At 41.9% G+C, this 27,538-nt stretch overlaps 2 protein-coding genes across 4 annotated transcripts in view; one reads left to right on the forward strand and one right to left on the reverse strand.

Annotated features, from left to right (window-relative positions):
* The first annotated feature begins 803 nt into the window (after nucleotides 1–803).
* On the forward strand, nucleotides 804–4,040 carry ckmb (creatine kinase, muscle b). Its single transcript, XM_072691158.1, has 7 exons — nucleotides 804–860; nucleotides 1,925–2,134; nucleotides 2,262–2,416; nucleotides 2,525–2,657; nucleotides 2,827–3,122; nucleotides 3,241–3,430; nucleotides 3,545–4,040. The coding sequence occupies exons 2-7, from the start codon at nucleotides 1,945–1,947 to the stop codon at nucleotides 3,721–3,723; spliced, it is 1,143 nt and encodes a 380-aa protein (XP_072547259.1). The 5' UTR covers nucleotides 804–860; nucleotides 1,925–1,944; the 3' UTR covers nucleotides 3,724–4,040.
* A 576-nt stretch (nucleotides 4,041–4,616) lies between these two features.
* Nucleotides 4,617–27,538, reverse strand: part of mark4b (MAP/microtubule affinity-regulating kinase 4b) — a 56,285-nt gene continuing 33,363 nt past the window's right edge. The window contains exons 5-19 of one of the 3 annotated variants that reach the window (XM_072692053.1): nucleotides 26,971–27,036; nucleotides 25,738–25,808; nucleotides 25,501–25,557; nucleotides 24,870–25,106; nucleotides 24,304–24,423; nucleotides 23,663–23,762; nucleotides 23,340–23,449; nucleotides 22,859–23,042; nucleotides 22,265–22,476; nucleotides 21,389–21,492; nucleotides 14,758–15,033; nucleotides 13,040–13,122; nucleotides 10,695–10,739; nucleotides 10,268–10,301; nucleotides 4,617–8,594 (exon numbers count right to left, since the gene is read on the reverse strand). In XM_072692053.1, coding sequence (XP_072548154.1) covers nucleotides 8,261–8,594; nucleotides 10,268–10,301; nucleotides 10,695–10,739; nucleotides 13,040–13,122; nucleotides 14,758–15,033; nucleotides 21,389–21,492; nucleotides 22,265–22,476; nucleotides 22,859–23,042; nucleotides 23,340–23,449; nucleotides 23,663–23,762; nucleotides 24,304–24,423; nucleotides 24,870–25,106; nucleotides 25,501–25,557; nucleotides 25,738–25,808; nucleotides 26,971–27,036 — 2,033 coding nt within the window. In that variant the 3' untranslated portion in view covers nucleotides 4,617–8,260. The remainder of the gene's footprint in view (nucleotides 8,595–10,267; nucleotides 10,302–10,694; nucleotides 10,740–13,039; nucleotides 13,123–14,757; nucleotides 15,034–21,388; nucleotides 21,493–22,264; nucleotides 22,477–22,858; nucleotides 23,043–23,339; nucleotides 23,450–23,662; nucleotides 23,763–24,303; nucleotides 24,424–24,869; nucleotides 25,107–25,500; nucleotides 25,558–25,737; nucleotides 25,809–26,970; nucleotides 27,037–27,538) is intronic. The other 2 variants (XM_072692052.1, XM_072692051.1) reach the window with 2 other exon arrangements.

A 27,538-nucleotide genomic window follows, 5' to 3' on the forward strand; every position in this document is an offset into this window, starting at 1 on the left:
CCAGGCTTTTGATATTGTAAGGGGATCTTCAGGGAATCAACTTACCCTAATATTTATTTTTTCCTTAAAAACTCCTCTGTATTTGGTCTCAAGGTTGGTACGTAATTTATAATGTCTTTTTCTAATATATAATATCTAAATACCTCAGTTCGGCCTCCACTGGTTGCACATTTTGTGAATTTCCAGATAAGAGTTACATATGCAAATTTCATGGGTAACCTTGAAGGATTAAAAATGACTGCAATCCTATCTGGGTTGTCATGATATTTCAGCAATTACTAAAATATGTGTCATAACTCACCTTTATGACAACAAAACTGACTAGACCTCTTCCACCAAAAACTCGCAAATCATACTCTAGCAAATCCCTCACTTGATTTGCCAGACCCTAGAGGAGCTGGTGTGGAATAACTACACTATATATAACTACTATGAAATTTAATCATTAAAAGCATGATTTTAGAACGTTCATAAGGGACACAGGTGCCTGAATGCTTCAGAAACAGGACAGGAAGTGAGTTTTGTGCTTTGGCTAATTCTCTCAGAGCTTCTCTCTGTACAGCTTGAGACTTTCAAATCACTGAGCAGTTGGGGACAGGCCACTGTAAAGGGGTGGGGACAGCGGTCACCCTGTCTCGGGTGTGGTGATGTAGGTTCTTTCCTTTTAGAACCTAAAGCTGCTATCAAGGAGAACTCCTCTCCAATAGGTTGAGAGCATCCAGGCACAGAGCAGCCAATGGGCATTAAGCATTGGAGTATATAAACCATGGTCTGACATCTTGCAAAGTTGGGCAACCCCTACATTGGCTTTGGTGAACAGGATCTGATCCCAAGGACTGTTACCACTTTCTCTCATACAGGTAATTGCAACGCTGGCTCTGCAGGTTGAAATGGGTCGGAATGGGGCAAAATGAAAAGTTTCAGAAAAAAAATATTATTATTATTATTTTTTTTTTACATCTTTTAAATTTGGTTGCTTTAAAGGGTAAACAGCAGTTTTTAACAAAAAGAGACTACAAGCTCATCTATAATATGGTCTTGCAGATGCAATTACTTGCAGCCTTCTGGAATTTCTCTTGTGGCATTTAGAAAAATGTTCAGTTCAGTGTACCACTAAAGCTAGTGCTGGGCCATTTTTCTCACACATTGAGAAGAATGTAAAATGTTGCTAGGTTTACTGAACTCGTCTAATTCAGTAAAAAGAACTGAATTCAATACAAAAATTTGAGAACTGCACATAGTGGTCTTTCTGTCGGAGGCTGGAATTAGCTGTGCATGCCACACCTGTTGTGCAATGTCAGCTGTTGTGGCAAAAGGGCACGATGGCACGACTGAATTAGGGTTTGGTTTAAAAGTGTCTGGAATATGTGATCCCTTTTCGAAACATAATATACGTAGCAGAGCAAAGAGTGTGTTGAATAACAGCTAACCACAGATTAGAGAACACTCCGTGATTTCTCTTAATTCTGCAGAATACAGTGCATGCAACAGTGTTCTCATGCTACAGTAACCTCCCAGAACTAAAACAGACAAAGTGCTTTTGATAAAAATGTCAGCATTAAAAGAATATCTAAAAGAGGTTCTAACTTTGGTGTGGACATGCACATGCCCACACACACACACCACCCCCTTGGAAACTAGAGAGGTCCATTTGCTATCTGGAGTGAGGGTTTGGCAGGCGTGCTAAAAATATCTTGTGAAGCCTGATACATTTAAGTATGTAGGCCATGCCCCCACCACTGTATGCAGAAATATGAAGCACTGGTTACAGTTAGCAGGTCAACCAGTTACTATGAGACCAGGGTTTGTCACCCATGACCGCTAGGAATAGCATAGGTACTTCGTTCATCTGTTACCTGTGTTACTTGCTGAGGAACAAACCGTAACGCCAATTCTGTCTCCTGACTTTATGTTCTTCAAACAGATCATCTAAAAAGTGCAATCATGACTAAGAACTGCCACAACGACTACAAAATGAAGTTCTCTCTGGAGGAGGAGTTCCCTGACCTCTCCCAGCACAACAACCACATGGCCAAGGCACTGACCAAGGACATCTACAACAAGCTGAGGAGCAAGTCTACTCCAAGTGGCTACACTCTGGATGATGTTATCCAGACCGGTGTGGACAACCCTGGTAAGAAGGCCTGCTCCTTAATTAACCCAAGTCTTCCATAGTGATTCTGGGTCAGTGAATGGTAAAGGTACAGTGCTTCACGTCAGCATCCTGTTCCATGACCACATTCTCCAACTCCTGTCCACAGGCCACCCCTACATCATGACTGTCGGCTGCGTTGCCGGTGACGAGGAGTCCTATGAGGTCTTCAAGGATCTTCTTGACCCAGTCATCTCTGACCGTCATGGTGGCTACAAGCCCACTGACAAGCACCACACTGATCTGAACTGGGAGAACCTGAAGGTAAAAAAAAAAATTAATTAATAAAAATAATAATGTCTTCTTTGCATTAGAGGACAAAGACAAGTGTCTTTTTTTAATCACATTCTTCTTTCCTTTGTTTTTTCGCAGGGTGGTGATGATCTTGACCCAAACTACGTTCTGAGCAGCCGCGTCCGTACTGGCCGCAGCATCAAGGGATTCACCCTGCCCCCCCACAACAGCCGTGGCGAACGCAGAGCTGTGGAGAAGCTGTCCATTGAGGGTGAGCCTTTGTCATTGAACTGCAAGGGCTCATATGTAGGCCCACACTTCAGTTACCCATATTAGTTCCACAACACATTAGTGTAGTAGAAGTTACTGAACAATCTGTTGTTTCCACTCATAATAAACAAGTAGTATAGCCAACCTTGCTTTGATCTTCCCTTTCTCAGCTCTGACCAGCCTGGACGGTGAGTTCAAGGGCAAGTACTACCCCCTGAAGGACATGACCGACAAGGAGCAGGAGCAGCTGATCGCTGACCACTTCCTGTTTGACAAGCCTGTCTCTCCTCTGCTGCTGGCCGCTGGCATGGCCCGTGACTGGCCTGACGCAAGAGGAATCTGGCACAACGACAACAAGACCTTCCTGGTCTGGGTGAACGAGGAGGACCATCTGCGTGTCATCTCCATGCAGCTGGGTGGCAACATGAAGGAGGTCTTCAAGAGGTTCTGCGTTGGTCTGCAGAAGGTAATACCTATATACACAGCTGTACGACATCTGGAACTTGGTTCATGCTACATGATCAGATGTTCTACCATCTTATATGAACGCATTGCTGAACTTCATGTTCTTTACTCTGACATAGATTGAGGAAATCTTCAAGAAGCACAACCACGGATTCATGTGGAACGAGCATCTTGGCTTCATCCTGACCTGCCCATCTAACCTGGGAACTGGCCTGCGTGGTGGCGTGCACGTCAAGCTGCCCAAGCTGAGCACACACCCCAAGTTTGAGGAGATCCTGACCAGACTGCGTCTGCAGAAGCGTGGCACAGGTGCGTTTAAAACCAGCATGGGTTAATGCGATGTTTTAGCCTGTTTTGGACAAGAAATCTTTACTGAAATCTTCGGGCCATCTGCTTCACCATTCGTCTTTACTTGTGCTCCAGGTGGTGTGGACACTGCCTCCGTCGGCGGTGTGTTTGACATCTCCAACGCTGACCGTCTGGGTTCCTCCGAAGTGCAGCAGGTGCAGCTTGTGGTTGATGGTGTGAAGCTCATGGTTGAGATGGAGAAGAAGCTGGAGAAGGGAGAGGCCATTGACAACATGATCCCTGCCCAGAAGTAAAGTGGATGTAGTGTTTCTTTGCTTTTTTTTTTGTATCTGTTCTTATGAGAAACCTCGTCATCAAGCAGGAGAAAAATGCTCTCGCATAACTTTTCCAAGAGACTCTCCTCCCTGCTCCCTATCCTTCTTCCTCTTTATCCCTTCTCTCTTTCCTGTTGCCTCGCTTTCCTTTTTATTCTCCCCTCCTTTTTACTGTCACCTTCTTTCCCGTTCTTTCTGTAACATCCTGGGATCAAGTCGCCGCATAGCTGGGGAAACTCTGACTATGCTGTCTTCACCTGAACACTTTTTTTGGTTGTACAAATTGAGTAAATAAAAAGCCCCATGTAACAATCAATAAATCTCATGTGTTATGGTTGCTGTTTTTAGGCCAAGCCAACTGCAGAGATGGACATTTTACAGTACATGACACACTTTAAAAAATAAAGGTGCTACCAAGGGTGATTCTATACAGAACCGATCCTGTAAATTGGTAAAGAACCTTTGCATTCTTTAAAAGGTTCTTCACACTTCTTTACGGAACCAAATATGGTTGTTCTATGGCATCACTCCAATCTAATTTCCTATAAATACCATCTCAACCTTGTTCACATGCCTATGACAAGTCTTTGCAACCCTCCACTACCCCATCACCTCTCCATTAACCCAGGCACCGATCATTCCTGGCTCCACGTATCGGGGGGCCCAAAGTCATCAGAGCTCTCTTCCCTCTCTTCAGTCTCCTCCCAGATCATCATAAGCTGATGGCCTGGTCTGAACTAGCAGAGAATCTTCTGAAGCACCTGTAACCAAATGTAACCAGTAATGTTACAAAACCACAGTCAACATCAAAGAATTGATCAAAAACACTTAAGAACCAATGTTGGTGGTAAACACAAAGAGCACAAGTAAGCTTCAAACTCAGTGAGTTTATTCTTCCGTCACTTCAAATGTTCCCCTTTCCGTACATTTAAAGGCAAAAGAAATAAAAAATAAAAAAGCGCAAAAACTTTCAAAAAACAAAACTAAATTCAATCATAATTTACTTTTTTTCTACAGAATTATACATATTTAAGTAGTCAGTTAGCTTTGCAGGAGCGGAGTGACAGCATGTGGTGGTTTATCTTCGAACATGATTGCTAATGAAGTCTTACTTGTCGAGACATCTTAACTAGAACGTTTTCGTTTTCTATGAGAAATTGCATAAACATTGCGCATGAAATGTTGCTTGCTGTCGAAAGGTGTAAAAAATGCCTCTTTTTTGGTCAGGATAACTAAGGCAACTTCCTATTCTGGTATCAATGCAAGCTATTTCTCTACCATGTGCCCAGCAGAGAGTAATCATTTTACTGACTGTAACATCTTTTTTGACTGATGCAACACATTAGAACACATTATAAACCAATGACAAACCGAAAACTACAGTGTTTCTTTTTCCATTCACTCAACACTCATTCACTGACCCTCTCCACTACACAGACACACACATTCTGCTGAATGAATCAGGGTTACCCTTTTCTTTTGTTTTCTTTTTTTTCCTTTTAATTCTGGCTGGGTCATTAGGAGCCACATTCCTTACTTCTTCCATTGTTATTCAAATACTAGGCCTTTACATTGACTAAACCTGCACTGGACAAATCCCTTTTGCACCAATAACCTGGGTTCCTCCGCTGGTATGGTCCCTTTCCTCACAGGCTAATTAGTCTGATCTGTTACGAGCTTCGAAAACAGGCTGTAAAATAAAATTAAATAAATATGCCAGAGGTTATGCATTAAGACTGAAGACTGAAGTTTATACTGACATATCAAGTCAGAAAAGGTGCCAGGTCATCAAAGTCATAGACAGGATGGATGGTCTAGATTCAGATCTTAAAAAAGCATGAGGCAAGGGAACCCAGGTACATTCTGCAATGCAGCTAGGTGAACAGATCCATTGTATTTAAAGGCATAATGGCATTTACAGCTATAAGGTTCAGGTTAATTCTGGTTCAGCTTGGTTCAATTCAATATCACCAGTATAAGTCGGGAAATTAAGTAAATCCAGATTTTACTGTAACTAAGATACAAGAAAGACAGAACTGGCTTTAGTGTCCTCACCTTTTTTAGACACCACAAACTAGGATGCAAATTCAAATACAGTAATGACTCGATACAGTAATGACTCGTTGATACAGAGAATTCAGAATTGAGAATTTTAGAACTCTTACAAGTGATATGGTTGCGGCTCACAATCAAACAATTACAGTTTTCAATATTTTTGCAAATCCACATTTTTTTTTTTCTTCTTTCGTTCAAATCTTGGCGCATACATCTCTACAGATAGCCCTTGTGCCTTAGCAAATCCAGAATGGTGCTCACAGGAACAGTACAGCTATAGTTATCCTTAATAAAGGATTTAATGAAGGATATCTGGTGGTCAGCCCATCTCTACAACACCCTAACATCACTAGAATGACCCATTACGAACAGTAATCATGACAGTGTTTTAAAGGGGCCTTTGGAGCTAAAATTACAAACAAAGTCATTTACAAGAAACAGTACTGAGAACGCATCACAGGAGAATTTGGCAGACATGTTTTAGCACCCCGACACTTCTTGTCACATTATCAAAAATAGTACATTTACGACTGCTAGATGACTCGAAGGCTACAGCTAGACTTGCACATTCCAGGCTTCATACAAATGCTGTACTAATCCATTCCGCACAGTGCAGGGAGCTCTGCTGGAGAGATGTCTTCTTTAAGGTCATGATTTGCTGTATTTATTCAGTGGTAAACAGTAAGCAGTCTCGTGTCCATTTAGCAGGGTCCTCTTTTGGCCATGTGACAGAGGCTTCTCACCAGCGTAATACTTACAGGAGACAAGCAGGACGCTGAAGCTTCGACTTGGCTCGACAGGTGTGTTGTACCATTCGAGGAAGAGATACAGTTCAAAGGAGGTGGTGGTGGTGCCTAACTCAACCCTAAAGTGCTACTGAATGACAATGAAGATCAAATTAAAGAAAATCAACTGCTGAAACGCAGGAAAGGGGGAAAAAAAGGCTACACAATGTTAGCGGCTCAGAAAAGCAGCCGATGCCAATTTCCAGCACATCTAGTGACTGCTTTTATTCCTGTTGGACAGCTCCTATGCCTGTAGTTAGGCAGCTGTTCACCTGGAAAAACGTTAACACAAAAAAAATATGCAGAAGAACCAGCAGAATGCAGCTCTACAGGACATCTGTACTGGAACTGAGCAGTATAAAGTTAGATGATTCTCCTGCCAGGTGTAAGTAAATGAACAGAATAGCAGCTGTTTAAAGGAAATAACATGAAAGGCTGAGACGTTTTGGTGTGTCTGGAAAAAATTGGAATAGAAAATAACTTGGCTAAAATACCTGACAAGTGACAGCGGGGAAAAAGGGAGTTCTCTCAGCAGGATGTGTGTATGAGTGTGTGTGTGTATGGCAGGCACGAGGCTCTCCGCATTTGGGTGTGTTTCAGAGTCTGTGTGGGCTTAGAGAGGAGGTGGGCTTTGGGCAGAGTCCGTTTCAGAGTCTGTTTGGGCTTAGAGGAGGTGGAGGGTGGGCTTTAGTTTTGTGGAGTGGGAGGTTCCTCCCAGGGGGTAAAAATGTATCAATTCCAAGAGATGATTCAAATGCATCGTTTTTGAATGTTAATTAGAATTCTTACAATATTATTCATATCAAATACGTTACTCATCATATGATGTTATATACTAATTAATATATACTTCTGGTGATCTAACATAATTATATCTTAATATAATGTAGGCATATACAATTTTCACAGCTTTCTATTGATCCATTCATCCTAAAACTGAAGACCCAGTGATGAGATACATACATACATATATATATTCTGGAGTTTTTAAACACTGTGTCCACTCACTGTCCACTCTATTAGACACTCCCATCTAGTTGGTCCACCTTGTAAAGTCAGAGACAGGAGCTCCTCTGTTGCTGCACAGTTAGTGTTAGTCATCCCCTATTCTTTCATCAGTGGTGACAGGACAATACCTACAGGACGCTGTCGGCTGGATATTTCTGGTTGGCGGACTATTGCCAGTCCAGCAGTGAAACAGTGAATACCCAGAAAATAACAGCTCTGTGGTGGTCCTGGCCATTGGAGAACAGTGTAAAATGAGGCTAACAAAGTATGCAGAGAAACAGATTGACAGTAGTCTGCACTTACAAAACTACAAAGTGCTCCTATACAGTAAGTGGAGCTGATATAATGGACAATGAGTGTAGGCATAAGGAGATGGTTTTAATAAAGTGGCTGGTCAGTGTATATTACTATTATGCACCATTTTTTTGTTTTTTTGTTTCCTCCAGTCAAATTTAGGAATTGAGCGTAACAGAATTGAACAGAATTTTGAACTGTACCCAAGTAATCAACTCAAACCAGATCAATCTGAGATTTATAATGCACTGAATCATTTCCTAAAGAATCAAGATAACTGAATCGGTCCTACATTTACTCCCCTGGTCTCAACACCCAACCATCCTTTTTCATTCTGTCCATCCTGCCCATCTCCTCCACCCCCTCCGCGGCCCTTAGAGTTCCAGCTCTTTGGACACTTTGGTGGCAATGTCCCGGAAGGCAAGCGGCGCCCCCCACAGGCGTCTGAAGCGAACGCCGCTGGTCTCGGTGGGGCCGGCAGGCAGGTGGCACACCTCAGCTTCGAATGCCACTCTGGAGCCAGCGGCGCCGTGCGTGCAGGACAGAAGAAAGGGCCCGGCCTGGTGCACCTGACAACCGCAGCCCTGCGCCGCCTCCCGCAGCGCCAGCACCACCTCCGCAGGGTCCCGCGGGCTCCTCACTCTCACATCCCAGCCGCATCGGGGGGTCCGGGGCTCTGCCGCTTTTTGATGCCCAGATAGATGGCGACTGTGAGGAAAGAGAGGAGGGGATTGTGGGCCGTGCGTGTGTGGGGGTTAAGGGGTTTATGGAGGGGCGTTGCAGATGAAATGAGGAAGATAAAGGTCAGATGACGTGCATGTGGGCGAGTGAGTGGATGAGAGGGGGAGGGGAGAGAGAAATAGATTAGAAAGATGCATAACAAAACATGTCACATCAACTTAACTTAAGCAAAGTGTGTGTGTGTGTGTGTGTGGGGGGGGGGTGGTTTTGCAAAAGAAGGGGTCAATACAAAAGGTTTAAAATGCCCCGAAATCCCCCCCCCCCGTGATTACAGTAATTTTCTTACTGTTGGGAAGTTATCATTTTAATGATCTGAGATTTTGCCATGATAGTGACAAGACGTTTTACATTTCAGAGGAATCAAGAGCTCTTTTGAGAATGTTGAAGGCACATAGCATTTTGTCGCTGTCACGCAAAAAATCTTGTATCTCACATTATAGTGATCTTTATCTAGTAACCTAATACTGAATTCCATGGGAAGTTCTTCTCCTGTAAATTTATTTTTAATATTTTTTATTTATTATATTTTGGAGATACAAGGTTTTGCATGACCGTGAGGATTTGCCATTTGTTCAAATTACCATGGCTGACCTATGATAGTTCATTAATAACCAGTCTGGTGTCATGTGCCTTCATTTTTAGGGTTAAAGAAAAATTTAATTTACACAAAACATGAGTCTGCAGGGCTACATTAGCCGGGTAATGCCAGAGGTAAACTAAACAGTAGTAATCATATTAAAGACAGCCAACATGACAGGTCTGGTCGAATTCATCTGGCATAAAGGGAAAACTGTGTTGTCAAAACACAACAAGGGTACTAAACATGCCATTACTGTTGTATGCTTACTCACAGCTTAAAAAGTACTATAGAGTGCTCCAAACGTGTGTATTTATCATGCATCCCAAATGCTTCACCTCCTGGATCAGGTCTGCATACTTATACTTTGACAAAATGCTTCACGTATGTACACATAATTACCTTCACCAGCGTCATGGACTCATGTTCGTTCAGTCACACATGATCGTATAATAAACAAAAACCAACAGGGATGTAGCACTACAGTACTACAGATGAACACCATCATTCATTACATTTAAAGGCTGAGCATGTCCTTCATACCATTCCATGATTTTTAGAATGAGTGTCCCAGTTATGAGGTTTATATTTCAAGCAATATCCAAAATTATGCTCTTAAAAATGAAAGTGCTTCAGAGGGTACTTGGAGCGATGCCGTAGAAGGACCACTTTTGTCCTTCAATGGTGGCTCAAAGCGCTGTAGGGTCCGGGAGCAACAAATCCCAACTTTAATGTGCCATAGTGTTGCTTTTTTCACACTTGTTTACTCTCTTAATTACAAGCATCTCTATTATCAACATTTCTTTATGGGACCAAAAGTAGTTCTTCTATGGCATTGCTCAAAAAAACGCTTTGTAGCACCGTTGTTTTTAAGGGTGTAGGGGATGCTGCTCTGTGAATCAAACACTGTTACAGGTCAAAAGAGGCAGGACAAATGAGGAGAGAGGGTCTATTCTAAATTATTCAAACAGTTAGTGCACTCCACAAAACTGTCACACAGTGAGTGTGTAATGCTATATACTCGGAGCAATGCTAAGGGGACCAAGCACGAGTTACACGTTACCTGGTATTTTTAACCTGATTTTTTGCTTCTGGGGCTTTGGAAGGGAGGGGAGAGAATCAGTGTGAATAGTTAGAGCCAGATTTGGATACATCTCTGGATATACAGGTTTAAGCTAGTCTGTAAATTTCACTGTGTTTGGAAAACTGGCCCTTAAAGTCTTCAGGTGAACTTCTAAAGGTTATATTATGTATAAACGTGAATGGAAGTATATACAAGAATTTTGCTGGGCTACAATCAGCTGCCAGCTTTGATTTAAAAACTGTTGATACAAAAAACTACAAAACATTTGAATACATATAAATAAATACATAAAAAACACTATATTAATAAGGAAATTACTGCCAAATTAGCCTGATTTGAAAGTAAAAGTAGGGTAAAGCTATGTAGGGCATGAAAGTATGTAGGGTAAAGCTATGCACACACTCACCTTGTGACCGGAGATCTGCAGACTCTCTCAGGTTCGTCTGTGACCCTCAAGAGGAAGACAAAGGTTCGTGTTAGGAATCAGCTGACTGGATTCAAAATGAGCATCTCTCACCCCGCCCTCTTCACTACACCACCCACACAATAAGCTTAAAGCTAAGCCGCTCACAACAGAGTGTTGCGGGGCCACAGTGACATCCTCACAACAGCAATCCAAACACATCACCACTATACAACACAGAAAGCAGCCAAATACAAACTGAACTTAGGGGTGTGTTCTGCAAGTCATGATTCAGCTCTTCTGGGATGTACAAACCTTTCATTGCAATGCAGTATGCATAAGCTAGCAATAACAATAGCTTATGTAGGGCTGTTGGATGTGCCACAATCTATCTTGATCTTCTTTTAGGCAGTAAAGCTGGAAACACTTCTACTTAAAGAATCAGTTTCATAGGCCCTAACTTGAAACTGTTACATAACAATTCTCAACTGTTTCTGCATAGGATGGATAACTCAATAATGAATCTAGGGTTTAAGGGGGTTAAGTACTAGATTTGTTTATTAATAAAACCTTCAGTTCTTTAATAAATATCTGCACTGTATTCAGTTCATTTACACATTGTGTATGTTACTCCTGGTCAAGAGGTTCTATCACTGTCTCTCTGTCAGTAGCCAAGTGAACAGATGATGAACTGATCTCCAAAAGGCATAGTTAAAGATGTTAAAGAGGAAACATTTTCAGCAGGATCAGAATATTCATTTAGTTTTGTGCATTTTTAGAGTGAAAAGAAGGAAGTTTGGGCACCCTGAGAGACTTGCGATTTCAGCTAAATTCTACCAACATCTAAGATATCACATATGCAAGCTTTATAAATGGCAAGGGGGAGAGGGGGTCAAGCACTCAGAGAGAACTGCTCGTAGCATCCCTAAAAAGGCCAATCAAAACCCAGCGGTGGTGCACTGTTCTACTGTGCAGAGACACCCTCACAAGTATGACCTTTATTAATCCCTTATGCTTATTATAACCTTAGGATTACTATTCATTAACTGCATGCAAAGTTATGCAAACTGGCGGAGTTGTCAGAACAGTGGGGAGAAAAGCCAGGATTCAACAGTGGGTTCAGAGAATTTAAGAGGTTAAAAGAAACAAAAATAAATAATTAGAAGAACTTATCATGCTTTGGGCTTGTGAATGAACTCAACTGAATACCAGCAATTTCTGGAAGCAATCACCACATCAGATAATGATTCTAAACACAGCTAGCATCTAAAAGCTGTGATGCTTGCCAAAGGGGGTCTTACGAAGTACTGACCATGCATCCTAAAAAAGTAAAAAACCTTTAACTATTTTATCTATTCCCAGAAAGAGACCATTTGACCAGGATTGCCCAAATGTTCGCATGCCACTGCATACTGAAGTTAAACCAGCTTGCGTGCAATTTGACCTGCAGCCACTTGAGGTCACCAGTGCTCCATGTAGCACTTACAGGCCTCTGCTCAAGCTTTAGCAAACATGACAAAGCAGAAGTCTACCATGCCCTGTAGATGCTCTTCATGAGGGCGTTTTCCTCCTTCTGGACAGGCTAACTCTATCAGGACGTTTCTGAGCTCTCCGAATATTATTGTATGGAGAGAAAGCAGATGTGACTGGCCATTTCAATTTGCCTCAAGCTGAGAATGGGGTCCTAATGAGGATAGAAAGCTGGTTACACAACTAATCCAGATTTAGAGACACCGGATACTCTCTGCTCTTATCAAAATGGACCAAACTTAGCACTCCTGAGGTGGCACAATACCATAAAGAAATAGGAAGTTCACCAATGGCCTTTGTAAGAGTCTCAAGTTGGCCAAAAGGAGCTCAACTGGGTGGATGAGTTTAGAGCTTTATGGTTCAGTAGAGCTTTTCACAAAGGAAGCCACATGATGGACCATGACATGAACCGGGCTAAGCCCAGCATTCCACCTGTGAATGAGCGGCGAGGGAGGAAGAACGAGATGAAGAAACACAGCCACAGCAGATGGATGCAGTCCGTGGTGCTGTGACGTAGAGTGCCCCTTGGTAACCAAACACAACTGGGCCTGCAACCCATCTACAACAGGCTCGAAGCCGTTAGGGACGTTTTGTCCTCTAAAACTGCAGCGGATGGTGTGTCACATGCATATCAACAGCACTTCCTGTCGTGATTGGAAGCTCTTCTGGTATGGGCCACAAGGGGGAGCTCTACCCAGCTCCAGCAGCGCAAGATCTGAACAGGCAGTGAAGATGGGGTGTGCTGGCAGGGGAGTGAATGTGGACAGGCAGATAGGAGGAGGGCGGGAGGAGATGGAAAGATGGGAAAGAAGACTTACTAACTGTTTTCGATCCGTGTGGCAGAGGGCAGCCCGAGACGGACTTGTTTGAGCTCTGACGCTTAGAGGGGTCAAGATTGACCCTAGGAGATGAAGAGGGGAAAGAAAGAGGACAGCGTGACAGGAAGCAAGAGAAAGAGAGAGAGAGAGAGAGAGAGAGAGAGAGAGAGAGAAAGAGAAGGAGAGAGAGAGAGGCAGGAAAATTGACAGAAATAAGACAGCAGCAAGGAAAAATAATATAGAGCACCCAACCTCAGCCAGGACTAAGGAAGAAAGGGATATGTGGGGATTTGGGGGTTAGAAGCTGTTGGTTAGAGTTAATGCAGGAAGGGTTAATGCAGAGTAATGCAGAGTAAGCTCTCTAATGTAAAGGTCATCTGAAGAACTTGCACTGAAAAGGTATAGCCAACCTTAACAGCCCTGTCTACTGAGACTGATCTTTAATATGGCAAGAATGGTGTGAAAGATGCCTTTTAGAGGTTTGTTTTTTTAATAAATCCTATAAAAAAACACATATCTTCCAAAGAACACATTATAGTTATAACTGGTTAATAGAGTCTAGTTATGGTTCATGGTTAGATGACAAAATTTCAACTTGTTTAGCTAATGTTTGCCTAGATAATTTGATGATTTGATAAGTCAGCTTTGGCACTTTTTTTTCAAACTGGAGAAACATTTAGCCGTTTAGAAGAGTGTAGAGATCTTCAGCTGTCTGCTCTTATAAACAGTGAAAAGTGGAAATGCCTCCATTTTGTATTCTTTTCTAGTTTAATACAAAAGGTTTTATTGCAAATGATTGTACCTGCTTCTCAGCTTGGGTAAAATGTAGAAATCTTGAAACTACAACATGAATTTCCTAATTTCTTGGTATTTAGTGGTGTCTCCTCCTTTTGCTTTAATGACAGCAAGCAATTAGGCCGCATAGATTCCACCAGTTTGTGAAAAAGTCTCTGATAAGTAGATCAGATGCACCTAAAAGTTGTAAAAATATGAGCTTAATTTAAAAAGCTACGACCATGATGCGACCATGATTCACAGTCATAAATTTGAATATATCTAATTAGGTCTGAATATTTACCTAGAAATAGAGCAGCATTTTACTGGTCATAACTTTTTTTTATTATAAAACAATTAGGTCTTCATTTCCCAAAAAAATATAAAAAAATTTTTACACAATTTTTACTGCTTTTTAATAATCTAACAATGCCCCCCCCTATATATTTCCTGTTTTAGAGATGCAAGGTTTTTATACTGCACCAATGATCAGTATGAGAGGGTTCGTCTGGCACATTTGTGCTTAGAAAAAGCGCAAGTGAGTTCACTGCTGATCCAGCACAGCGTTAATGCTTATTGCTGTCTGTGCACCCTGATGAACATTGCTTCCACTTGTCTGTCTCAAAATGCAGATCTAAGATGTCTGCAACTCCATCCGCTCGACAATTTTACATTTCACTCAACAATTGATAAAGAGGCGAAAGGAAACTAGGTAATCGATTAGTGGGACTGTCTGCCAACTGAGCCTGTGCCTCAGTTTTAAAATGCTCGATTAGCAGCAATACTGTTGTGCTGCTCAAAGGAATTTTTTATTTTTTTTTTAAATCACATTTTGTGAGAAAGATACAGCTGAAGACTCCAACTCACATTTAGCATATTTAAAAAAAATGCTAGTGTTTAAGGATGTGTGTGACTCTGGCCTGCATCCTGCTCTCTCCTCTTACCTGCGGGTGAGCTTAGAGGTGAGTTTGCTGAAAAGGTTGGAGGTGGCACGGCTGCGTGCATGGGGCAGGGGACTGGCGTCGTGGGACAGGGTAGGGGAGGTGGGCGGTGCATGGGTAGGGGTCCTGCGCTCTCTGAGCTGGCCTCCATGGAAGGTGCTGCGGACGGTGGATCCTCGGGTCAGGCGGGAGCGCTCGGCAGAGGAGGAAGTGGCCACTCCTGCCCCGGCGATGCTGTGGGTGGAGGGCGAGGCCGGAGGTAACCGGTGAGAGAGTGAACTGAGGAGAGAACAAGAAAATAACATTGTTTTAATACTTGTATTGTACTATATTTTCTATAATGGTTAAGGAATAGTATTTGTATTGCCCAAAACAGGAAGTTCTGATGCAAAAGTATTTCATTAGTGAAGTCACTGACCCACTGCAAATGGCCAAGCTATGTTAGTGTTAGAGTGTTAGAACGACAATTTTTTTACGAAGGGTATTAAAAACCCTCCCAACAGTGATGGAGCTCAATCGATTACCTTTGGGATAAGTTTGTGATCTCACTAATGCTCTTGAGGCTGAATGCGATTAAATCCTCACAGCTATGTTCCATAGTATTAAGCCTTTCACAAATAGCAGATGCTTTTGCTGCAGCAAGGGGGAAACAAACTCCCCATCACATTTTTTGGTTTCAGAAGAAATGTTGGATAAGCAGTTGTGGACATACAGAGGGCATTGTATTGAAATCACTTATCACCCTTTTATCGGAGTGGCAAAACATTCGATTACAAGCGATTTAGCAAGATAAAGGCAGTTGGATTCAACACTGATTCATCCAAATTATTAAACAACCAGCAATGTGTAGTCAGGAACCTCCAGCTAACTGAGGCTCAAGTCATATATGTTTGGAGGATAAAGTCTCATATCTGAAAGCTTAGAGATAAAAGCATGATCTTAGGAGTGTTTTTGACTGCTTTCATGCACATTTAGTACACTGCTTTATCCAGGTTTGCTTGCTCTCCCTTTTAATTAAACTCAGCACACTGCTAAACTCGCAACTACGGTGGGCTTGTCTTTTTCCCGACTGTTTTTAGAACGGGACCTCATCAATCAGTGAGCTCCCACACGTTTGTGTGCCTGAATTCTCTATTGTTTCTGCGAACTAGAGCAATTCATTTGCTTTTCATTAGCTTTGTGCATTAAAAGGATACTGTAAAAAAACTCTAGCACTGCCTACCAGTCTTTTTGCCACTTAATGGGAGTCCCTGCAGAGACTTTCCATCTATGACATCACCTGCGTACCCTCTAAAGCGTATACTGTAAGTGATACTGCATACCAATCCGTCAGTTCTGACATCCGATTTGATCTATGACTTCTAAAAATGCAGACAGTTCACTTTGCAAGAGTGTAAACATCTACACTCTTAAAAGTAAAGGTTCTCCTTATAATAAAGCTGTTTATGTGTGAAGAACCTTTGAATTGGTTAAGCAAAAACAAAAAAACCCCACCAACAACCATTGCATCAAGGTTCTTCAACCTGTATGCGCTTTTTTTGGAATTGTGAATGTCCCGACATATGCTGAATTTGCTCAGCCATACTGAGACCAAGGCAGATTTTCCATCAGGGCCAATAAAGAACATTCAGCTCTAAGAAAAAAAAGTCCACAGAGACAGGTACAACAGGTCTCTATGTGCTAAAGGCACTGAGGTCGTGCTCAAACCCAATATCCATGCTTCTGGTTGGAGTTCACATTGGAGATGGCCATGATTTAATCAATGGTACATGACATACTGAGAGCAATAACAAGTCTGAGGCAATATGATCAGCTTTCAGATCAAACAGATGGGGCCCTCAGCGAGCCAGCGCTGGCTGCGCAGTTAAGCGAGAATGCGCAGCGCAGGATGCTGAGTCACCCAGCTATGAGATTTCACTTTCTCGCAATCTCTCACTCACTCTCTCTCTCTCTCTCTTTCAGAGCACAGAAACAGCCAGTTGGGCCAAATTAAAGCACAGCCTTTAGCAGCAAGTGCACATGGCTGCACATCTGATCATCACAGAGCAAATGAGGAGAATGCTGAGGGGAAAAAAAGCAGTTAAGAGAACCTTTTATAGATTTATAGATTCTGTCTGGAACACGTGGAGACCTACAACACGAAGACACACGCAAAGACAAATATAAGGGAATAAAAAGAGTAGAAAAGAGAAATGAGCAGTATTAGGGCTGTGATGGTACACACACACACACACACACACACACACACACACACACACACACACACACACACACACACACACACACACACACACACACACACACACACACACACACACACCACAATTTGAACATCACAGTTTGGTACAACTGGGAAAAACAACAGAATCCTTCAAATGTATAGTGCAAGGTTTCTGTTAATTGATTTGATCATTGACTAAGTCCCACTTAGTTCCACATAGTGTTTAGTGTATAGTCCCCCTGAGGTAGTCAGTGCAGCCAGAACATACACTTGTCGCATTGATCATCTTTTAATGTAAAAATTATTTAAAAAATATCCAAACAGTAAAAAAAAGTTATGCATTAGTAGAAGTGTTTCTATTTGTTCCACTTAGGCTGTATGCAAACATGCAAAGCTTAAGTTCTGTAAGTAATGTTCTGTTACACTGCTAATAATAAGTATAAGATAAGGAATAAATATAGTCAAGAAAATTACAATAGGACCAAATTTCTGTTATGATACCAGTAAATAAAATAAATGACGAATAGTTGGAGTATTATTATAAAATCATTTCACCACAGGGACCTTTTTTTTAAAAATAATACAGAAAGAACTGATTCAATGCTTTAAAGGTAATTCTACAATGAATCGCGAACAGGCCCATGAACTAAGAAGGTAAAAAAAAACAAAGGTCAATTTTGATTTCAGGCTGACCTCAATAAGGGGATAGACATGGGTCAGCAGCAGGACTGAGGGAGATTGGGTGAGAAATCCAGCTAGAGTGAGGGAGAGGGAGACAGATTTGCAGCAGAGCCAGGCTGGGTTACTTCAGTTTAGGTCTCTGTTGAGCAGCTCTTGGTGTCTGGCCTGCTATGCCCTCTCAGTGGCTCTGGCTTTGGCGCTGCGCTAACAGATCTCACACGGTGCCTCAGCCTCGCCACTGGCCCGAGGCCACTTCACTTAACGCTCTAAATAACCCCGCACTAAAAGAGCTGCCTCCACACAAATGCACGCACATAAACACACAGGCTCTAATGGAGCCTCATATAGGAACTCTTTTTGGACACCCACAGTGTGGTCATTCTCTGCAAACCTGGGGCAGCTTTTTTAAGGCACAGATGAGCATGTTTGCACACAAATGTCTGAGTGCGGTACGTCATTTCTTATTTGTCAGGTCTGTAGGAAGACAGGTCATGGTAGCTGTGTTGATCACATTAAGATTAAGATAACACAAATACTTTAGCTTCCATTACCCCAAATGTAGTTGATTAGTCAATCTCAAATTTCAGAGATGTGAAAACAAAAGTGGAAAAACAAACAAACAAATCAACAATGAAATACCCAAATGAACAAATAAGTGTATAACAAAGTGTCTAACCCTAAAGAAACAGTGACTGAAAACGGCATCAGTCACTGCAGATGCAATCAAACTGTTTGAGCTGCCGCAGCAGACAAACAACGGAAAAACAGTCGGTTGAATGGATCCATTTTATGATTTCTACAAGCGATTAGATTAAATATGCTCAAGAACTTCTCCACTACTGGTAGAATTCCACTGGAAATACATGCTTGCCTGCTCTTTGTTGTCATGTTCTGTAGACTTGCTAGTGTAACTCTAATAATTGTACATTTACATTTACAGCAAGGACTGCTATTGGTGTAGTGTGGTGTGCTTACTTACCCAGTACATCAAACCCTAGTGCAGTGAAGGTGTTTTTGTTGCCCACTGTTAGGATTTTACTATTACTATTTACTATTTTACTTTATCTAATTAAAACAGGTCTATTTAATGTCCATTGCATGTCTGTTTATGGATAAAGTCCCACCCTTTTAACAAAAAGAGACAATCAGCTTGCTGTTTACGACATGAGCAGAGGAGGGTCCACACACTAGTGGGGAAAGCGTTCCTCGATGTGAAGGTCTCCGCAAGTGCAGTAGCCAGAACAAGCCAGAGAATCAGGTTTTGAGAGCATCATTAAGCCAAACACTACAAACTATTGATATGATTGATATGAGTTTTTTTTTAAGATTTGATCAGTGAGTCAAAATGATAATTTGAACTTCAAAACTCATTTCAAATTGTTTGGACTCTTACAGTTTCTAGAGATTGGAGCCTGGTCTTGTGTGACTGGATGGCCACATAGTGAACAGATTTGTCTATAAGGACTTTGATGCAGCTCAGCCTTTTTGGTAAGATGTCCCTTAAATTTTGTTTTTGGTGCATTACTAACAGCTACACTGCAGAATGATATACTAGTAGCAGAAACCACATAAACAAGGCTATGTGAGATTACTTAACAACTCAAGAGGGTTGAGGCAAGTGTGAGATGACGACGAGGGATGCATTTTGCACCATGCTAATGGGTGATCATAAAGTCCCACTACTATTTAGCTTTATTGGCCTTGTAGCTGCAGTGCAAAACTAAACAAGCAAACAGGTCCCTGCTGATTGAGCTTACTTACTTACTTAAGGATCAAACTGTAAATGAGATTTCATTTATCCAGTAACTCATCCAATCATGTAATGCTGTATAATAAAGTATTTCTCAAGCACACTTTTCTAAAGGATTCCCTGTATCTGCATGTCACCCAGCACAAAAGTGTGCATCCTCTATGTAAATATGCAACAGACAGATGTGCCAGGACACTTGTCTGTGTGTACAAGAGCCTGCATTCAAGCATGCCAACAGCCTTCACTGCTCTAACAGCTCGTGGGTGAGACATGTGCTTGACCGACAGTGCTGTGGAGGAAGTGCTGGGTCAGGCAGGCACAGTGCCAGCACAGCCAGCCTCACGAGCTGCAGCCTCGACCAGTGCACTCACCCTCCCTCTGTCAAGGTCACATGACTACTGCCTTCTGCTACACCCCAGAGACATAAAGAGAGGGAAACAGACAGAGACAGACAGACAGGCAGACAGAGAGAGAGAGCGAGAGAGAGAGCGAGAGAGAGAGAGAGAGAACAAGCCAGAGCCAAAGAATACCAACTGTGGAACAAATGCCATCTGCTACTGCTGAAATACAGAGCATCAAACCAGATCTCAAATAGGCGGCTGTTTTTCTGACTGTTTTTTAACAGGTAATATCAGCTTTAAACAATCCACCCCGTCACAGATCCTCTTATAGGCGTGGAAGACCACAACTATCAGCATTAGTGTGATAATGCACTGTGTTAATTAGTTCAATGAGAAACATTTGCTCATCATGCTAAACAGTAGTTATTCACCTGTAGCAAGCAGTTGGCTGTAAAAATTTGTAGTATAACGGTACGTGTATTTGGACTGAACGGTCAAAGTACGGTTTGGTCCATACAGTCGTACAGAAAATACACAGAACGTGGTAAACTGAAAAAAGGCTGATGAACGTAATGCTGAACCAAATTTGCACAGTATTGTGGGAATTGTAGTGGCTAGTAGGAGTAGCGTTATGATAATGGTAGTTCTGTTAGCTCTTCCCCCTCTTCCTCATTTCTTCACTCTCTCTGACCGCAACATCTTGAGAGAATGGCTCACATACATTTAGTTTTGTATACAAAGTATTTCACATTTTATTATCTGTAATGAGGACCTGGGAAAGGGTGGTATGTCTGTGTTGTTCGACAGTTGTACGGTGTGTGGAAACAGATGCAGCATGTTAATGTTAACATTTTACTGCTTAACAAACTACAGGCTGTATTAACTAACTCAAGAGGGAATATATATGGCACTATGTATAATAAACTGTAATGTGCAAGATTGTCTGTTCAAATTGAAATTGAAGAGTTCAAAGTGAATTTCAAAGTGAAATTTAGAGGGTTTCGTTGTTTATTCCTGTTGCACCCAACTATTATGGCCAAACTGTGATATGAACCACAGTACCACATGTACCTTTCCACCCTTATTAAAAATAACACCGTGCTTGATATGGTTCTGCACATCAGTTAAGTGACCACTTCCTTTCAAAGTTAGTGGCTCTCTCAACAAAACCCATAAGCCTTGCTGCTAAAATAAAATACACTATATAGACAAAAGTATTGAGACACCTGGTCATTCATCGTTGTAGTTTTGACTATCCAGAGAAAGTTAATAACGAGATTGTGGAGCATTGAGGATTTGAAGATTTGATTGCATTCAGCAACAAGCAACTTAGTGAGGTCTGGATGTTGGATGATCACCATTCTACCTTATTCCCAACTCATTACATTCAAACTCATTTCAAGTATTGTTTGGAGCATCATCACTCCAGGGAAAACACTTCCACTGCTCCACAGCTCCACAGCTTTATACCCCTTTAGCCTACACCTGGCCTTAGGCAGGGTGCAAGTAGGTTCGTGTTCATCTGTTTAAGAAATTCCTGATATATTCATAAGAAAGGGTGTCCACAAACATTTGGACATACAGTGCATCTGGCTTGTGAGACTAGTTAAAAGGGAACAGTATTCACAAAAACACACTTACCTGTTCTCCTTGCCGTTCTGCAGTAAAGAGTGTCGATCAGTGCTGGAACGGTCTGTACATACATATGTGTTTCTACGGGTCATGGCACTTGCTGGGATGTTGTTCTGAAATAGGAAAATAAATACATCAATAAATGAATACAGTCAGGAGCAGAACATACCCGGTGCACAGATTTAGCCTGTAAACATATGAACAGAGTAAAAACACATCACTGTTCTTTCCATTTGTGTACACATATACAATACATGAGCAGCATCTACTACAAACCACAATGCCAATTTTAATCCAATCCTTATAGGGACCTCGAGCCAGTTTACATTTCCGTTGTGATTTCCTAACACACCTATGAAAAATAACTAGCACTTTATGTCCCCTGATAACCTGATTGAGTGGGGTTTAAATCTAAACAACCAACAATCAAATGTGGACTGGTCATAGATCCCCCGGACTGGATTAAAAAACCCTGCAATAATAAGAGTGTACATTCTAAGTAAATATTTTACATTCGGGTAATCAGAAAAAATAACCGATGGATATAACTAGAGCTAAAAAGTACAATTACTAATGCTGATGAGGACTCGCCCACTAGATTGATCGCCAGGATCTCTTGCTACCTGCATCAGACCAGCTGCCCACCCTCCCCGTACTGCTATCTGCCTACTAATTCCACTGAACTCCGATAGATTATTATTATTATTATTATTATATTATATTATTATTTAATTTAATTATGATTTATTATAAATGATAATTTATAAGGAGGATTGGTCCCCCTTGTGCAGGGTAGGGTTCTAGGTCTTTTTACATTTATCTTTAGTAACAATTCTTCTCATCACATCCTCATGAACAGACAGTCTGATAAAGAGTTTCCCTCACCGTGGTGACCGTGACGTCCTTGCGGCGGTCAGGGATCTCCGCCTTGTTGGGGTTATTGGCCGTGCTGACCATGGGGCTGGAAGGGGGGATACTACGGCTGCCCACCACACTACAGCTGGTCTTCCGTGCAGCCAACCGCTCCTCTTTCAAGTCGGAGTCGCCCGCACTGGTGGGGCTGCGTTTAGGGTGGGCTGCCGGCACTGCAGGACCACCTGAGAGACACAGAGAGACGATGTGAATCAGAGAACCCAGAGAACCAGGAGGATTTATGCCATCTCGTAAACTAATACAGACGGGTTCGCTCTTTAGTACTCTGGATTCACACTAGTTTCCTCGCTTTTAATAATATACACAAAGGCTCTTAAATGTGCCATAGTGGAGAATCCTCACACTGTATAACATGAGTGAATATGCATGTTACAATTCAGGAGATGCATCAAAGCTAGAATAGGGTCTTTAGTGTCATCGACCCTAAATATTGTCTGGAAAGTACTCAACCAGTCTCTGACTAAGCAAGCATGCAATTGCTGAGCCATTAAGGGTCAACCATCCCAGTTTTGCTAACGCAAATGAACTAGTGAAGTGTAGACTTACAGAAGTCGCTATGTCTCCTCTGGCGGTGGTAAGTGGAGGCGCTGCGTTGGGTCTTGCTGTGGGTTGAGGCTGAGGCAGAGCTGGATGTGGAGGTGGACGAATGTTTACTGGTACCATTGGTTATAGGACTGGGCCGCATTCGTGCCAGAGACAGACAGCTGCTCGACCTGGAATCACTGCCATCCTATGTAAATGAAGAGTGTAGGTAGACAGATGAGAGGTGGGCTGCACCAGAAAAACTGAATACTGAAGACTTCTGCTTTTTTTTTTTTATTTGATCTAATCTGGTAGTCATGTGGACCCACATGCTAGTCAGCTTGGCTATATATCTAGTGAGGCCATGAGCTACAGATCAGGGAGGGGAAGGAAAAAAAAAATGGAAAGAGAGTTTTGTTCAACAATATTTATATAACAATATTAATAACAACTTTGAATGTAGCCATAAAATCGGCTTGTGTAGGTCTGACTTCAGGTTTCGCACCTCACTCTTGCGGCCCAGCAGCAGGTAGGTAGCAGTGATCTCGTTGTACTTCTGAGTGGTCAAAGCTTCCCTGATCTCCTCACGGGAATAGCCCATGCCTATCATTACCTCTGTATTGAGAAAAAAGCAGAGGAAACTTTACTTTACAAAAACAAGACGACTTAAAATAAAATATGGCAAAGGACTACAGGTATGGTGGAACCCTAATGCTAATAGAAATCGTCAGAAGCATTCCGTGTAAGCCTGAGCTAGAACAAAACATGGTAGATTTCCAGAAGCAGGTGTGGTTGCATCGGTAGTAGAGAACAATAAATACCACTCACCTATCCGGTCTGGATCATTGTAGTTTTCTACAGGCTCTACGTGTGGTTTCAGCTCATCGCCCTCATATCCAACATTCATCCACTTATCCTTCATGATTTGCTAAAGGAGGTCCAGACAAAGACAAAGGGAAGTTAGACACTAGAAAAACAGGGATGCAATCCAATTGAATACCAACAGCATGAAATAAGTGTACTAATTAACCATTCAAGATGACAGTATTCAAATAATGGGATACTTGCTAATTTGTGGGAGTAAATATGTTTAATAATTTACTCTTCTACTCTACAAATTCTTTAATGTGAGCACACTGTCAGGGACATGGTTGTTTAGGAGGGGGCAGAGATGGTGCAGCTGTAACTATTCTAGGTGAGGTTAGCTAGATGTTAACTACTCTAGCTGATGTTAGTTGATTCAGAACTGCTGAAAACCTATTTTTCTGACAAACTAATGTAGGAACATCGCCAACTGAGAAGATAATCATTTGTGTAGAAGAGTTGCCTTTAGTATCCAACACTACTGAGTAGAAGCGCTAGCACAGGAAGCGTCCTTTTCACACCTGACATGAAAACCTAGTGAATCAAGTACAGTCAAAGATTTAGCACAACATTAGAAGTTACGAGTTGCAGTGAGTCCTCCTAACCTCTAGAGTGCAGCGCTTGGTGGGGTTGAGCACCAGGAACCTACGCAGGATGCCCTCGCAGTCAGTGGACATGTAGAATGGCACTCGATACTTTCCTCTTAACACTCGCTCACGCAACTCCTAATGGAGGAAAAAAAAAAAAAGTAGAGAGAGTCCAGCCTTTATTAAACACCCCTTCTGACCAGGCCTGCCTCTACAAGTCCCTCCGGCGCTCAGAGACAAAGAGAACACACTTGACCTACATTACATTTAACACAACAGATAAGCGCAGAGCAGTTCATGCACAATGTGTCTACATGTGCCTCAAAAATGCTTTGCATAGCCTCAAGAAAAATTCCAGAAATAGAATACGTGCTGGAGAGCAGCAAGATGCTGTATGAGCTGTTTGAGCAGACGCTCAAACAGGGTTCAATCAATGCAACTCAAAAGCACCTGCTGGCCCAAAAAACGTCAAACCATTAAACCATGAGGAACCACGTCAAACCATTAAACCATGAGGAACCACGTCAAACAATGACTAAGAACCTGATCAAATATTAGAACAAGAAATACTCAAACTTGCTGACCTTGAGGTTCTGCCCATCAAAGGGTAGGGATCCGCTGACCAGCGTGTACAGGATGACCCCCAAGCTCCAGATGTCCACCTCAGGACCATCATACTTCTTCCCCTGGAAGAGTTCGGGGGCAGCATAAGGGGGGCTGCCACAGAATGTGTCCAACTTATTGCCCAGTGTGAACTCGTTACTGAAGCCAAAGTCCGCAATCTTGATGTTGGAGTCTGCATCGAGCAGGAGGTTCTCCGCCTGAGCATGAGGTGGTGACAGAGACAGAAAGATACAGAGAGAAATAAATGAGAAGGGAGAATTAGTAATAAAGTATGGTGTGAATCAGGGTCTTAAGTCTGAATTTAATTGAATGTAGGGTCTCTGATCTCTGATTAAGGAGTTGAATAAGAGTTGACTCTTGCACATATGTGTTTCTAGAAACGGAGGATTCTCCAAAATGAATAAAATAAAATATTTTATTGTTGAAAACTAACCAGTACAAAACTAGTAACCATTTTGGAGAAACCCGGCTTTGAACTAACATCAAGGAAATGCTTAAAAAAACAGTCAACTAGAACATTTAATGGGCTATTATTATCATCATTATCATCAACATGCTCAAATGAACTGCCAAGAACACAACAAAAATTACCTTCAGGTCCCTGTGAACAATGTTTTTCTGATGACAGTAGTGAACAGCAGACACAATCTAAAAAGGACAATAGAATAATAAAAAAAAATCTCATTATGTTAATAGCATTAACATTACCAACTTTCTATAAATAATACACCATCAAGACAAGACATATTTAGACAGTCAGGCTAAATATGACTATGGTTCAGGAGTGTGAAGACAGGCCTTGGAGATTACTATGGGGATTGCTCTCACCTGCCGAAATTTAGCTCGCGCCTCCTTTTCCTTCATTCTCCCATGGGCCACGAGGTAGTCAAACACTTCACCTGTTACAGAGGGAGAGAGGCGTAAGCAGAGTATTAGGCACATTAGGCTTTGTCTTTGTGCAACAGATCAGCTAAATACATGTGAAATGAAGTGTGAAGAAAAATTGACGTTCTTCAATACAGCTGCTTCGATTGACCCTTTTCATAAGAACTGCAGTACAGAGAATTACTTTAGAAATAAAAACAGTAAATGAATGTTTGGAAATTGTTATTTCTTACAGAGTTAAGGACAGTGCATAGTGCATACTGGATAAGGCTTCTAAAGTGCACCTATATTGTAGACATACTCAACAGATTCAGTGTTCATTCACTAAATACACTTTGACAGGGTAAAGAGTATCATTTATGTGTGGTCAAAGTGGGTGTCTTCCTCCAGTAGAAAAGCAAGGGCTAGATAGCGAGTGACCATAAAGAGATTTAGGAACGGACGAAGGAACAGTTTGCCGGTTGGAAGATTTGTTAGCATGTTCACACACGTGTCTCAGCCAGGACAGATTGGGCTTATAGTGTGAGTGTGTGGGCTGCTAAGCTGGCAGCAGACTCGTAAGCCGGCAGTAAGAGTGGAAGAGTAGAGTGGGTGAGACACGCTGGAGTTAAAATAAGCTTCATGTAACTAAGAATAACCTTAATGGTTGGAGCGGGGGCTGCTCCCAGAGCCATGTCCGGGCTCATGGAAGACACTGTGTGATGTGATGCTGGAGGTGGAATAGAGATTGGCTAAAGAGCAGGAAATAGGCTAAAGAGCTGCTCCCGGGGCAGAGGAGATGATTGACGTGACAGATGCATGTATTGTATGTGCATGTGAACGTGTGTGCAGGGAGTGAGTGAGGGAGGACTCCTCAGTCTGAATGCATGTTTGTTCATGTATGTTCCACAGCTGGAGGGGATAAACAGATAATAAAGGGACGCTGCTGTATTTCTGCACACATTTGAGGGCTTGCCAGTTCATGTTTGTGGAGGAAGCCCCAAAAGTGAGGTTGGAGGAAAGAAGGCTAGTTGAAAGTAGTAGTAGTTCCGTAACTGACCTGAAGGTCAACACTAAATCTGAGGCAGCAGACATTTAAAAGTATGTGACGAGATTACCCTTAAGCAAAAAATCAGGTTAGTCTTGATTTTGCTTGCATTTGCATTCTAAGATAGTGTAGACAGAACATTTCCTTACCGCCACTGGCATACTCCATAATAAGGTACAGCGTCTTCTCAGTTTCAATCACCTCAAAGAGCTGGACTGTAGAAACAAAATACAGAGAAATCAGAAGGTGAATCAGGACCTGTTCACATATATTCAGATATCTGCGAAAACATGTTTGGGTCTTTGTGTTTTGGTATTTGGTCCAAATTAAAATGCAATTTTTCATATCAGGTTTCTGTAAACAGAGATCCCTGTGTTTTCATGTAGGTGGGCAAAATGCAGCACTCTGTTAAGTTGTACATGGTGGTGGTTGTATTCATTTTCTGAGCATGCATTTACTTTCTTCATTATACCACAGTGCAGGGGCATGAGAATTTATTGCACTCAGTTCTTCTTAATGGAGTATAAATATTAAATCTCAAAGACATACATGACTTGATCATTATTAAGTCAGATTTGAAAAAACAACATCATCAAAAAAACCTAAGCTTGATCAAGACTGCCCTGGAGTTTCATAGACAGCATAGCTATGGTCACGTAAACAACCCCAACGCTCCATTCTGATTCTAAATTAGAACATCTGTAAAAAACAATTTCT

This window comes from Salminus brasiliensis, chromosome 11, assembly GCF_030463535.1.
Source record: "Salminus brasiliensis chromosome 11, fSalBra1.hap2, whole genome shotgun sequence".
Taxonomy (NCBI): domain Eukaryota; kingdom Metazoa; phylum Chordata; class Actinopteri; order Characiformes; family Bryconidae; genus Salminus; species Salminus brasiliensis.

Coding starts and splice junctions, on each gene's coding strand:
- ckmb (XM_072691158.1), top strand. CDS start 1,945: ATGACTAAGAACTGCCACAACGACTACAAAATGAAGTTCTCTCTGGAG. Junction 2,135..2,261: donor GACCGGTGTGGACAACCCTG/GTAAGAAGGCCT, acceptor TCCTGTCCACAG/GCCACCCCTACATCATGACT. Junction 2,417..2,524: donor TGAACTGGGAGAACCTGAAG/GTAAAAAAAAAA, acceptor GTTTTTTCGCAG/GGTGGTGATGATCTTGACCC.